Consider the following 12,852-nt stretch of genomic DNA (forward strand, 5'->3'; position numbering starts at 1 on the left):
CCCTGTGTCCTCCATTACAACATATTACGTTTCAGAAACCTGCAGAGAGTTATTAGAGAGGGTTTTATTTATTAGTAATAATATGTAACTCTTTTATAGTGCATTTCATCAGTAGATCTCAAAGCACTTTACAGAAGAGGTCAGTATCATTATGCTATGGGCCAGATTCAGCCATGCTTGTGTTGAACAGTATCTTAATGCAATAAACAGGACTACTTGCAGAATAAGATATCGCTCAACCTGAACAAATGTGGTGAATCTAGTTGTAAAATATTACTAGGTGATGTTTTAATGCAATGGCTAAGAGTTCTAGAGCGATTTCTGAACCACTGGAAAGTTTTAGATTCTGGACTTTTCAAAGGTACCATGCAAAATATGGCATTAAAATGGTACTTGAGAAATTCTTTTAACTAAACATAGATTTGACTCAGTGTTTCTAACATTGTAACATTGCTTCTTTTTGTTTTGTGCACCTCACCCCTGCTGTTGCTTCAGAGAGGCACTGTCTTTTTTATTTTTTTTTTTACTACAACTCTCATCTGCTGTTTTGTTACAAAAACAAACAAACAAACAAAAAGAATCCAAAAAAATTTTTTTTATATTCTCCTGATTTTGACTGCCCTGCTGCAGCCACAACTTAAAAACATTTTAAATTTTGTAAAGCATTGAGTTACCTTTTAAGGGTTAAATGCCAAATCCCAAAGCCAAACAACACTAATTACCTGTGTCTAGCAAAAAGGTCTGTCAGTTTTGCAACTTTGAATAAAAGAGTCAAATGGATTTTTAGTGGCATTATTTAAAACAAAAACAAAAGCAACTGGTCCTTAGAACTTTACATATTTACACACACACAGATAGATACATACTCATTTTCTTTTCCTTAACATCCCTTCCACACTGCTCTGTTTTTTTTTTACATCTTACATTCCCTTTATACATTTGAGGCAGCTAAGTTCCAATAGAACCCCCTTATGTTCTTTTAGCAAATTTGACTAAATTGTCCAGTCAAATGATTTTAATCAGATAGTTTATTTTTGCCTGACTAATTTACAGACATTCCTTTGGAAAAGGGCCCATTTTTCTTTCAGAATGGCTGCAAAGAAACCAAGAATGCTCTTTCTCTAACACTTTTCCTTTTTAACATTTTCACAAAGTTTAGCTGCTTAATTCTCTCCAGCCTCAGCAGAGTTAACTTTTTTTTTACTCTCTTTTCTCTTTGTAATTATGCCTGGGGGTACCGTACATAGGGCCTTCTCCCCCTTTACCTGCGTCCCTTGAGCCTCTGCAGAGTTAACTTTTTCACTCTTTTTGTATTCCTGGAGTGCCTCTTTCACTATTTTCAGCTGGCTTTGGGTATTTGTAGCCAGCACCTTCCAATTGTCTGCTCCCTTTTCCATTTGTGCCTTTTCCTCTTTACATGAAGACAAGCAGAGGGAAGAATCCTAACATGCCTCCCACAACAACCAAATTGTTGCTGCATCTCTTTTGGCAGCACTAGAAGGTTTGTTTATGAGGATATACTGAGCCAATCTATCCTCCAGGTCCGAAATAGTGCAGACATCAGCTAGGGCTTGTTTAGTCCAAGGACTGTGCCCAAATTTTGAAGGATTTGTTTAAAAGGTGTAATTTCTTTAACAAAAGGTGAGGTTGGTGTTCCTTCTGACTCCATTCCTCCCTCTGGTACTGGCTTACCCTGTTTTCTTTTAAACATCTTAACATGGATATTTCAATCTCTTTGTCACTGCTGGTATTACTTAGCAAATGACACAGCCTAGATTCTGAAATCATAGCTTAATCTATGCGTTTTCCCCCTGCTACCTTCCCGGAGGCCAGCAGGTCCCCTGCTACCTTCCCGGAGGCCAGCAGGTCCCCTGCTACCTTCCCGGAGGCCAGCAGGTCCCCTGCTACCTTCCCGGAGGCCAGCAGGTCCCCTGCTACCTTCTCGGAGGCTAGCAGGTCTGGTTAACCTAATAGAAATGCCTAGCTCACTAGAGCTGGTGGTGTGCACACCAATATTTACAATAACTGAGGTTTTTTACCAATATTCCCCCTTTCGCATTTCTCCACCAAAATGTTATACCAATAAAATAAAAACCAGCAGGATCTTATTAAAGGGAAAAAGGCAAAATACCACATTTATTGTGAATACAGAAAGAATCATAGTAAGCCGTTAGTTATAGTTATAACATTCCATTCAATCTCATATTTATTCACACATTCATTCATATAAACTCACACACACACAGGTTCTGCGAGGTTGTTATCATAGGTTTCAGAGTAGCAGCCGTGTTAGTCTGTATTCGCAAAAAGAAAAGGAGGACTTGTGGCACCTTAGAGACTAACCAAGTGAGCTGTAGCTCACGAAAGCTTATGCTCTAATAAATTGGTTAGTCTCTAAGGTGCCACAAGTCCTCCTTTTCTTTTTGTTGTTATCATAGTTACCAGCCTTAGAGTTGCTCATGCCAAGCCACTGGCCAGGTGGCCTGGACATGAGGAGGGAGCAGGGCCTTGTCAGATGCTCATCTGATGCTCCTGGAAGTTGGTTTGCAGAATCAGACCCCAAAGTTCTCACTTTTTAGAGTCTATTTTTATAGGAATTTCTTCCTATGCCAGTCTATGGGAATTGCTTCATCATGCTGTTGCTGAATCAATCAGCAGATAGCACATTCCTGACGGCTCCATGCTGCCAGATGTTATCTTGTTCTTTGGTTCTCCCATCCTTGAGGCTGTTGGGTGGATTCCAGTCTGCCCTCCGGGGGGGCGGTCCTCTGGTTATTTCCAATTGACGCCTTCTTCAGCCGATGGACACTGGATTCTTAGGCTGGCACCTCCCTGATCATTCAGTTATTATCCACACCAAGCATCCATCCACATACATCCTCCATCTCTATTTTAATCACAATTGTTAATACAACAAAAGGGCGGGGAGTCTCTGGGTGCTGTTTCTGTTGTTAGAGTATTGCTTTGAGTCTCTCTCTGTGAATTGCTTTGAGAACAGACTCTGTCTTAGAATGTACTAACACAATTAGCAGCTTGCAAGTTTCACACAGAGAGGGAGAGAAACAGTACCAAAAACCAAGAGACCTCTTAATTAGTAATACCCTGGAATTGAAACTCTGGGGAATCAAACTCATTTGTGATTTTAATACAGAACTTCTTTAATATGATCCAACATTCTTAGTTTAGAATGAGGAGCATACTGAGTTGCTGTAAGTATACTAGCAAGTTGCTCTTTGACTGTTTCATGTTCCTTACTGAGCTATATTTTTTCTTTCAGAGAATGTCAGTTTGCTGTTTAAATTGTACTGCTTGACGGTGATGACCCTGGTGGCTGCAACGTACACTGTAGCTCTACGATACACGAGAATAGCAGAAACAGAACTCTACTTTGCAACCACAGCTGTGTGCATTACAGAAGTTATCAAGTTATTCCTAAGTGTGGGTATTTTGGCCAGGTAAGTATGAGTGCTAACCACTGCTGGAATTGCATGCTCATTCTTCTTCTCACACACATGCAGATATATATACATAAACGCATATGGACATGAGGGTCTCAGCTAGACCCTCTCTTTTTATATGCCGTACTTGTGAAGCTGGGCAGGAGCGGCATTGAAAAATAATGCTGTGAAAGAATCAGTTTAAAGCATGTCAGAGCTTGTGAACTTTTTTCTGAATCACTTCTGTAAACCTCACAATATGCAGGTGTGTCCGTTTGCATTTTTCTCACCCCTGGATTTGTGCTGGAAATGGTCCACCTTGATTATCATGCACATTGTAGGGAGAGTGGTCACTTTAGATAAGCTATTACCAGCAGGAGAGTGAGTTTGTGTGTGTGGTTCTTGGAGGGGGGTGAGGGAGTGAGAGAACCTGGATTTGTGCAGGAAATGGCCCACCTTGATTATCATACACATTGTGAAGAGAGTGGTCACTTTGGATGGGCTGTTACCAGCAGGAGAGTGAGTTTGTGTGTGTGGGGGGGGGGGCGGAGGGTGAGAAAACCTGGATTTGTGCTGGAAATGGCCCAACTTGATGATCACTTTAGATAAGCTATTACCAGCAGGACAGTGGGGTGGGAGGAGGTATTGTTTCATGGTCTCTGTGTGTATATAATGTCTTCTGCAGTCTTCTGCAGTTTCCACGGTATGCATCCGATGAAGTGAGCTGTAGCTCACGAAAGCTCATGCTCAAATAAATTGGTTAGTCTCTAAGGTGCCACAAGTACTCCTTTTCTTTTTGCGAATACAGACTAACACGGCTGTTACTCTGAAAACTATAAAGCATGTGTTCTAATCCTTTAATCATTCTTGTGGCTCTTCTCTGAACCCTCTCCAATTTATCAATATTGTTCTTGATTTGTGGGCACCGGAACCGGGTACAATATTCAAACAGCAGTCGCACCAGGGCCAAATACAGAGATAAAATAACCCCTCTACTCCTTGAGATTCCTGTTAATGCATCCCAGGATCGCATTAGCTCTTTTTGCCACAGTGTCACATTGAGGGCTCATGTTCAGCTGATTATCTACCACAACCCCCAAATCTTTGCAACCTCTTTAGTATGCAAAAGAAATGCAGCTGGTATATAAATTCAGTGTTATCGCAAGATAACTGAGATATTTGCTTACATTTCAGTTTTTGTTAATTTAAAAGATCCAGCAAAAGTTTTTTTTAATTAATATGCATAGTATCTGCAGTAATATTAGCTTGAATTAAAATTTATAATATTTATTAATGTTGATGCTTCAGTGTATCAACTGATCACCCAATGGATTCAGAAAGCAGTCTGCTCCCTTGGTGTGCATTTTGTGTCTTTGTCTGAAGCAGCCAGTGCTGATCACTGTTAAAGTACAGGACACCAAATAAGATAAACCAGGGTTCTGTTCCAATATAGAATTTATGTAATTAAGTACACTTGCTGTAGTTCTCTACTGTTTGCATTTTTGGCGTTGTATGTTCAAGTATGAAATGTTACTTTAAGCTTTGAATAAATGACAAATGACTGCCTTTTGAAATGGAGACGACTTACAGTTCAAGCTGTGTAATTATTTATTTTGCCTATAATTATGGGAATAAAATGAACCTGGCTTACTCCTGGCCACCTAAACTCTGAATTAGTAATTTGTTCAGATTCCCACATGATTTATAGCTTCTTAGAGTTGGGACTCGAAAAGCCAAACTGACTTGCATTCTAATTTTATTTGGGATTACACATTTTGAACAAATACATACATACATACATATTACAAGCTTGATTATCATTTATATCTCTCTCATATCCAGTCCCATGAAAAACACAGAATAAGTTTCCAAGATGAATGTACAGAAGCATCAAGGATGTTGAATTAGAGCCAAAGCACTTTATTTACTTTCTCATATGTGCCTTGGTTTTGCAGTATGTGTGATTAAGATCTGTTGTGAGATCTTTGTACTCCTTGTGCCAGTGTTGTGAGTGAAGGATGAAGTTTCTTTATTAACTTTTAATTTTTACACTTTTTGTGGGTTTAAGTCTATCTAGGTGTGCTCACAGTGTCTAATTTAACTTTAAATTACAATGTCTAATTCAGAATATTTTTGTTTTTTTATTTTCTCCCGCCCAACTCAGATAAGAGGTCTCACAGAAGGACTGCATATCTGAACCCGTAATATTCAAATATAATCAAATATTGAGTGTGAATAATGAAAACAATTGCTCCTGTTCTCAGAAACGAGAGTGTTTAAAGGGGCATCATTTATTTTTCATTACTGAAATTCCATGCCAAATGTCAAAAGTACACGAAAACTCTGTTGTTTAATCACCAGGCCCCTGCTACCATGCCCCCCCATCATGAAAAATTTCTTAGGCACCTCACACTAAGATTTAGAGAAGTTCCTACTCTTCAATACAATCTGGATGGAACAGATGGAGGAAAGGGGAAACATAACAAGCAAAATGACAGTTTGGCATGTGTCTTGTTAAGTTGTTAATTACGTTTCAGTAGTCTGTCCATTACACTTACCCAGTATTTCAGCTGAGTTTATTTTTTTCTGTGTATAAATAGTAACTATTTCAGCCTCTGGCTACATGTATATAAACTAGAAAACACCTATCCAATGAAACAGAACTAAATCGAAACAATGTAAGCTCAAGAAAACTCAACTGTCTTCTAACTAAGAAAGAAAGTATGGTCAGCTGTAATAAGTATGTTGTGCTCCCTTCCTCTTAACACAAAATCCTGGCATGTGAGGTCATTTTTGTGTGTGTGTGGGGGGGGGGGGGGGAGTGGGTGTAAAGATTTCTCCTAAATTGTAAAACAAACTGCAGGTTTTTTTTCTGTAGTGAAGTGGTTGGTACTCACAAGAGATCCTTCCTTTAAGTGGTATGATTTGTTTAATCATTTACATCAGTAACTTTGCTGGAATACAACCACTGTCTAATTTTGGTTCATCGTATTACTGCTATAATTTAACTTTGAGTGATCAGCCAAGCAATATACTATCCTTTGGACCTGATCATTCATGCTTAAGTACATTATTTTGTAATAGTACAGTACTGTATTAGAATTGAACAAAGGGAGGTGCAATTCTATCCTTTTTTTTCTTATTTAACAGCCTGCTTTTCACAAACAAAATGTGTGATATATTGTGGGATACCATCGTATAAAAGGTCAGGCTTTTGTGGTATTTTTCCACATTTATTCTAACAGTTAAACGTTACTGTAAACAGAGCATAGTTAATGTAGATAATTCTTTAGAAACAGAAATCTTCTTCCTGGTCTGGATCGTACAGTGCCAGGCAATGTGATGTGCTGTTTGAGGAATAATACCAAGAAACCTCATATTACATTAGATCCTTGTGTAATGTTTTGTTCCACAGTATAAACTTACCGTGTGGTGCTGAGCTGCAGCATCTCTTCCTGTGCCTTTGGCACCATAGCTCTGCCTAGAACACTGCTTGCCCATAGCAGTATTTGGAGAGGCAGAGTACAGGTACAGGAGGGAAGAGGTGCTCTCTAGGTCTGATTAAGGGCTTGTCTAGGAAGGTTAATCTGAATTAATTTAAATGTAAATTTAAAGCGGATTAATTAAACAGCACTAAACCCCTTGTGGACACTTTTATTCAGAATTAAAATGGCCTTAATTTGGTTTATCTTAATTCACTTTGTAAATTACACCAGAGGTGGGACAACTCAGAATCAGAAGAGTGCAAGGGTAGGTTAAAGCCACAGTAGCCCCTCCTTCCCTGGGGTTGAGAGTTCTGTGCTGAACCACTTAAAGGCACAGCCCAGAATCTCACCCAGAGGCTGCAGGAGATTTGGAAAATCACAAAAGAAATTTGAGACGAATCCAATATTAGTAGCAAGAAAGAGCAACTCTGTGTGTATACTTAGCGTGTATACTTAGGGCTGAGCAACTAATGTTATTGAAACTCTCTGTAGGGCCAACCTGTTGCTGAGAATTCATGTGTTAATGTGACTGACCTTTATCATTCCAAAATCTGCTCCTGGCCCCTAATGGTTTGTACTTGCTGGGAACCAAATTGATTTTCGTGTACTTTTTTTAATTAATTGAAGATTCCAAAAGCATGTTTTTAAAGACCTTCCAAAGAACTCTGTCCATGCATCTCACTGTAAATGAGTCATCAAATATGGTTGTGCTAAAACCTTTTATTTTGCAGAGAAACTGGAAGCCTGGGTAGGTTGATGACATCTTTAAGAGAAAATATATTAGGCAGCCCGAAGGAATTGCTAAAATTAAGTGTTCCATCTGTGGTGTATGCGGTCCAAAACAACATGGCTTTCTTGGCTCTTAGCAATTTGGATGCAGCAGTCTACCAGGTAACTGGCATTATTATGGTTAGGAACCAAAACACAGAATCCCGATTTTTACTCATTTTCAGGTTGTAGGTTTGTCTGCTTTAATGAGTTGTAACACCTTAGAATTTAATTATTATTATTATTCAAGCACTGAAAAGTGCTCATTAAAAGACACACATCAGGACAGACACTGAAAGACAAGATGTACTGGGAGGCCCAGAGGCAGGAGATGCTGTATTTATTTTTCATCAGGAAATCTATTTTTTCTCTTATGATTGAGTGTCTTGAAGAAAAGACAAATTTTTAGGAGGTATTTAAATAAGAGGATGGGGGGGCCTGGTATGTAATGCAAGAAAATGCAATGACAGGAATCTTTGTAAGTTTGTATGAACTGAGATTTACACATTTGTGTGAAAATTGGTGGTTGCATTAGTAATGGGGGAAAATCCCATCTCTTGTAAACAGTGATTTATTATTGGCATCATGTGGCATTGTGTGTAGCTACACTTTAAAAAGCTGATTACCACACACTTGCCAAATTCAAGAAAGAAGTAAAACCTGGAGCACATCAAGTGATACAATCTGTAATTTACTGTGCATATGAATAAGGCATGAATTTTGGTAAATCCCTAAAACAGCCTTGCCATCTTCTATGTTTTTGTGTTCAGTTAGAACCAAGTTTTGTTCAGTGTTTTATCAAGTTATTTATGTTGCTTAGCACACTTCTGGAAGGTGCTTAAATATTGTGATGATGTGGGTGGTATAAGAACCTTTATAGAAGGGAATAATTCATGTGTGGTTTAAGTTGAAAAGTAGAACCCTAATTATGTTTGTTACTGTTAAACTTTGAAACCATGTATTTAGATTTAATAGTGGAAGGAATTGCGATTAAACCTTTGTTGTAAGTAAATTCCCCCCCCACAAACCTGTCTTATTGTTAAAGTAACTCAATTTGTTAATATAACCCTTATGCAAACTACATAAGAAAAGAAATAACCCCCATCCGAAAACTTAAAAATTAAAATATTTTGAAATAATGAGGTAAGGTACTTGTATAAAATATTCTACTATCCTTACCGTGTGTTAATCACAATATTGATATTTAAAAATTCACCATATGCACTTCATAATCAACCAATTTAATCAGCCAATAAAATGTAAACCCATTAACTGCGATGGAGTCATTCCAGATTCACATGTTTGTAATTGCAAATGACATTTAGCCTGTAATGAGGCACGGAATTAATATATCTGAGTATGAAATACTATATGCTGATGTCAGTGTATAGCTGAGTTCAGTATTCTATCTGTTGTGGTTTGGATGGAGTTCATGTAACCATATGCTATTTGCCGTTTTCCCTTTTTTAGGTGACATATCAGTTGAAGATCCCATGCACAGCCTTATGTACGGTCTTAATGTTAAACCGTTCCCTAAGTAAATTGCAGTGGTTCTCTGTCTTTATGTTGTGCGGTGGAGTCACACTTGTTCAGTGGAAACCTGCTCAGGTTACAAAAGTACAGGTAAGCCTTATCACTTGGATACCTTCTCTGGACATTTCATCAGAAATAGCAGGCTGCCTTGAGCCACTCCACCTATCTATTTCACTCACTGTATGGTGGCTGTGGAGTATTTGTAATAATGTGTGCCAGGTGCATCACAATTGTGTATCCATTTTCTTTTTGCAGCCACGCTGTTTCACAATGTAAAATGTTAGTTTGATCATCTGTTCAAATTCAGTGGTCCCCAAACTGTGGAGTGCACCCCCGTAGGCGGGTGCGGAGGAACGTTTTGGGGAGGGGCGTGGTAGCCTTCAGCCCTGGTCTGCCCCCAGCTCTGCTCCGTCCCCAGCTCCTGCTCCATACCCAGCTCCTGGCTGCAGCTATGCTCTGCGGCCCCAGCATTGGCCCTAGCTCCCAGCTGGCCATGGCCCCAGACCCACTCCTGTCCCAGCCTCAGCCCCTGTCCCTGACCATGGCCCTGTTCCCAGCCCTGGCTCCCAGCTGTGACCTGTGGGGAGGAGTGGGGGACGGACAAGGGTAAGGGGGAGCACGAGAGAAAGTTTGGGGACCACCGCTTGCTTCTTCGAGAGATGTCCCTGTGGGTGCTCCACTCCAGGTGATGGTGCGTCTCTGCGCCTTTGCTCTGAGAGTTTTATAGCAGTGCCCGCATGGGTCACGCACACGCGGTGCCTGGCTTGCAATGACGTTGGCGCTTCATCTAGCTCACGCGCGATCCGGACTCCTCAGTTCCTTCTCAACTGTCCCCGGCCTGTGACGGAGCTCAGCAATCCCGTTAAAAACCTTCGTTTCAAATAGATAAGTCTAGATAAATTAGTTAGTTAGGATAGTTTAGACAAGTTAAGTTTCAGTTATTAGAGTTACGTCCCCTATTTAAAAAAAAAAAGGTTTATTTTTCCATCCCTTAGTACAGTTAGTATTAGGTTAGGAAAATGCATGATTCACCAGGATTTAAAAGACGCACAACGTGCACAGTGGCGATGCCTGTGTCAGATGGACACACTTAATGTGTCCGTTGCCTGGGGGAAAGCTCACATTCCTCCGAAATGTGCCCACTGTAACAAATTGAAGGCTAGGGCCCGAAGGGATAGAGACCTGAGACTTAAACTCATCCTGATGGAGAAATCCTTAAAACCAGCCTCCGACCTGGGGCAGGAACCCTCTTCCTAGCATAAGTCACCGGTCTCCTCACCGCCAAGGCCAAACAACCCACAAAAAAACCCCGGCCATCCTCTTCACCCCATAGAGAGCAGAGAAACACAAAACAGTCACCGACCAAGTCGCTCTCATTGGTGCCTCCTGCACCGCACGGCACTGTCTGCGCGGCGGCTGCCAGCGGAAGCCAGGGCTCTGGTGCCGAGGCTAAAGCTCTAAGCTGCCCGCCTCCACCACGGCACTGTTGGCAGCTCCAAAGGAGATGGCACAAACAGCCACTCCTATCTCCGTGCCACAGCCCAGTGCTGCTACCGCAATGGTGCTGACACAAACTGCACCAGATCAGCACACTGTACCCTCCGATGCAATCGACACCGAGGCTCTTGGCACCACGCCATTTGCAGCACCCCGAGGATTTGTTGGTCTCCTCGACTCTGGAGTCCCCTCTCTTATGCACCGATGTCTCACGGGGGGCCAGCGGTACCAGACCAACATTTATCTTCAGTAGCATCCCATTTTTTCGAGCGCTGAAGATGAGGAGGAGCTGAAGATGAAAACCAGTCCCCCTGCTCCAGTGCTGATATTGTAGTTGTTAAGGTGACCATCTTAAACTGCTGCTTTCTCCCAAACTTGTTGAGTTGCCTGAGATCGAGGATAGGTCACCAGCCGCCATTTTTCTTTTGTGTTAAAAAGTAGTGGGATTAAAGTCCCTTCCCCCGTGTTGTGCAGGAACAGTCTCCACTGCCCCTAATTGGAGGAAATGATCTACCTCCTGGTGTAGCAAATGTTCGCGAGAGGGGTCCTGAAGAGGGACCGGGAGGGGAGATGGGAGGGGAAGTATAGATAGGAAAAGAATGGTATAAGCCTGTCTGGATGACTTCTGGGGCCCATTTGTCCGTGGTGATGGCGGACCATTTCAGGTAGAATGGGAGCAAACTGTCTCCAAGCAGATGGGTGGATGGTGTAAGTGCTGGAATGTGGGGGAGGTCTTCTAGATCCTCGACCAAGCCTTCAAATTTGTGTATTAGAGGTTGAGATGCCACTGGTTGTGGAGGGCATCGTCGTTACGGTCTTTGTCTGTTGGTGGTGTTCATAAGGCCTCTGGTGTTGCTGTGTGTATGTTGGGTATCTATTCCTCTGATATGGTTGATACCTGTATTGTCTCCTTCTTATAGCAGGTGTATGAATGCTGAGGGTCCGGAGAATGGCCTGCAAGTCCTTTATAGTGTGCAGTACCTCAGTGATTTTGGCTGCAACAATTTTTCTCCATTGAAGGGGAGATCTTCGACTGTATTTTCTATCTCCCATGGGAATGCTGAAGAGTTAAACCACCAGGCTCATTGCATGACCAAGGTTGTAGCAATGGACCTGGCGGCCATATCAGCAGCCATGCGTGTAATCATCTGTCCTTCAGAGACCAGAGATTTAAATTGTTGCCTCTTTTCCTCTAGGATCTCGTTAATAAAGCCTATAAATTTGCCATAGTTACTGTGGAGGTGGGGATCTGGCATCTTCCCTACATGGGCTGTGGCACCTGCTGTAGGTCTTCTGTAAGATCCCCAGGGATTCCAGTCTGGCCGGTGACCAGCATAGGGCCTGAGTGGTGCCATCCATGGGTGGCCATACCCCGGTGGCATGTCGTGAGCATATGAGGGTTGTGGCCGTAGGGTCCAGTAAGCCGTCGGTGCCCCGACTGGGGAGGAATGGAGGAGTTTGAAGCAGACTCCGCAGTAGAGAAGGAACTGAGGAGCCTGGGTCGGGTGTGCGCTAGATGAACCGCCAACATCATGCGAGGCAGGCACCACGCATGCATGACCCATATGGGCAGCTGCAAAACTCTCCGAGCAAAGGCGCAGGGACCCAACATCACCTCGAGTGGGGCACCTACAGGGGGACACATCTTGAAGAACCTCAGTTACTGCACAAGGTGAGTAACCTCGTACTGATTGAAACAGGCTTGTTGCTCTGCCATATCCTATGGTTTTTGGAAGAGAAGTGATTGCCACAAGTAGCATAAATTACCACTATAGTAAATTCAATAGCATAGAAAATATTGCAGCAATTCACTTTTTTCAGTAATTGGTGTTGAGTGTACTCTAGTAGTTGGAGCAAAGAGCTGGGAATCAGTAGTAATAATAATATCTGGCTTTTACATAGCACTTTACAAATGGAGGTAAGTGTCATCCCCATTTTACAGATGGGGAAACTGAGGCACAGAGTGGTGAAGTGTCTTGTCCAGTCACCTAGTGGCAGAGCTGGGAATAGAACACAAGTCTCTTTAGTCCCAGTCCAGGCTAAACTGCTTCCAGAGAGCTGCATTTCATTCCTAGTTCTACTGGTGTCTTGTCTTGTGTGACCATGAGCAAGTCACTTAGGCCAGCATCTTT

The 12,852-nt window shown here is 41.9% G+C and overlaps 1 protein-coding gene across 1 annotated transcript in view; it reads left to right on the plus strand.

Moving 5' to 3' along the window:
• The window catches only part of SLC35A1 (solute carrier family 35 member A1), a 28,768-nt gene that overhangs the window by 3,983 nt on the left and 11,933 nt on the right, over positions 1-12,852 (plus strand). The window contains exons 2-4 of the mRNA XM_084622588.1: positions 3,278-3,455; positions 7,654-7,813; positions 9,161-9,313. Of these exons, the coding sequence (XP_084478714.1) occupies positions 3,278-3,455; positions 7,654-7,813; positions 9,161-9,313 (491 nt within the window). The remainder of the gene's footprint in view (positions 1-3,277; positions 3,456-7,653; positions 7,814-9,160; positions 9,314-12,852) is intronic.

This window comes from Lepidochelys olivacea (genome assembly GCF_965140295.1).
Source record: "Lepidochelys olivacea isolate rLepOli2 genome assembly, chromosome: 3".
Classification (NCBI taxonomy): Eukaryota; Metazoa; Chordata; order Testudines; family Cheloniidae; genus Lepidochelys; species Lepidochelys olivacea.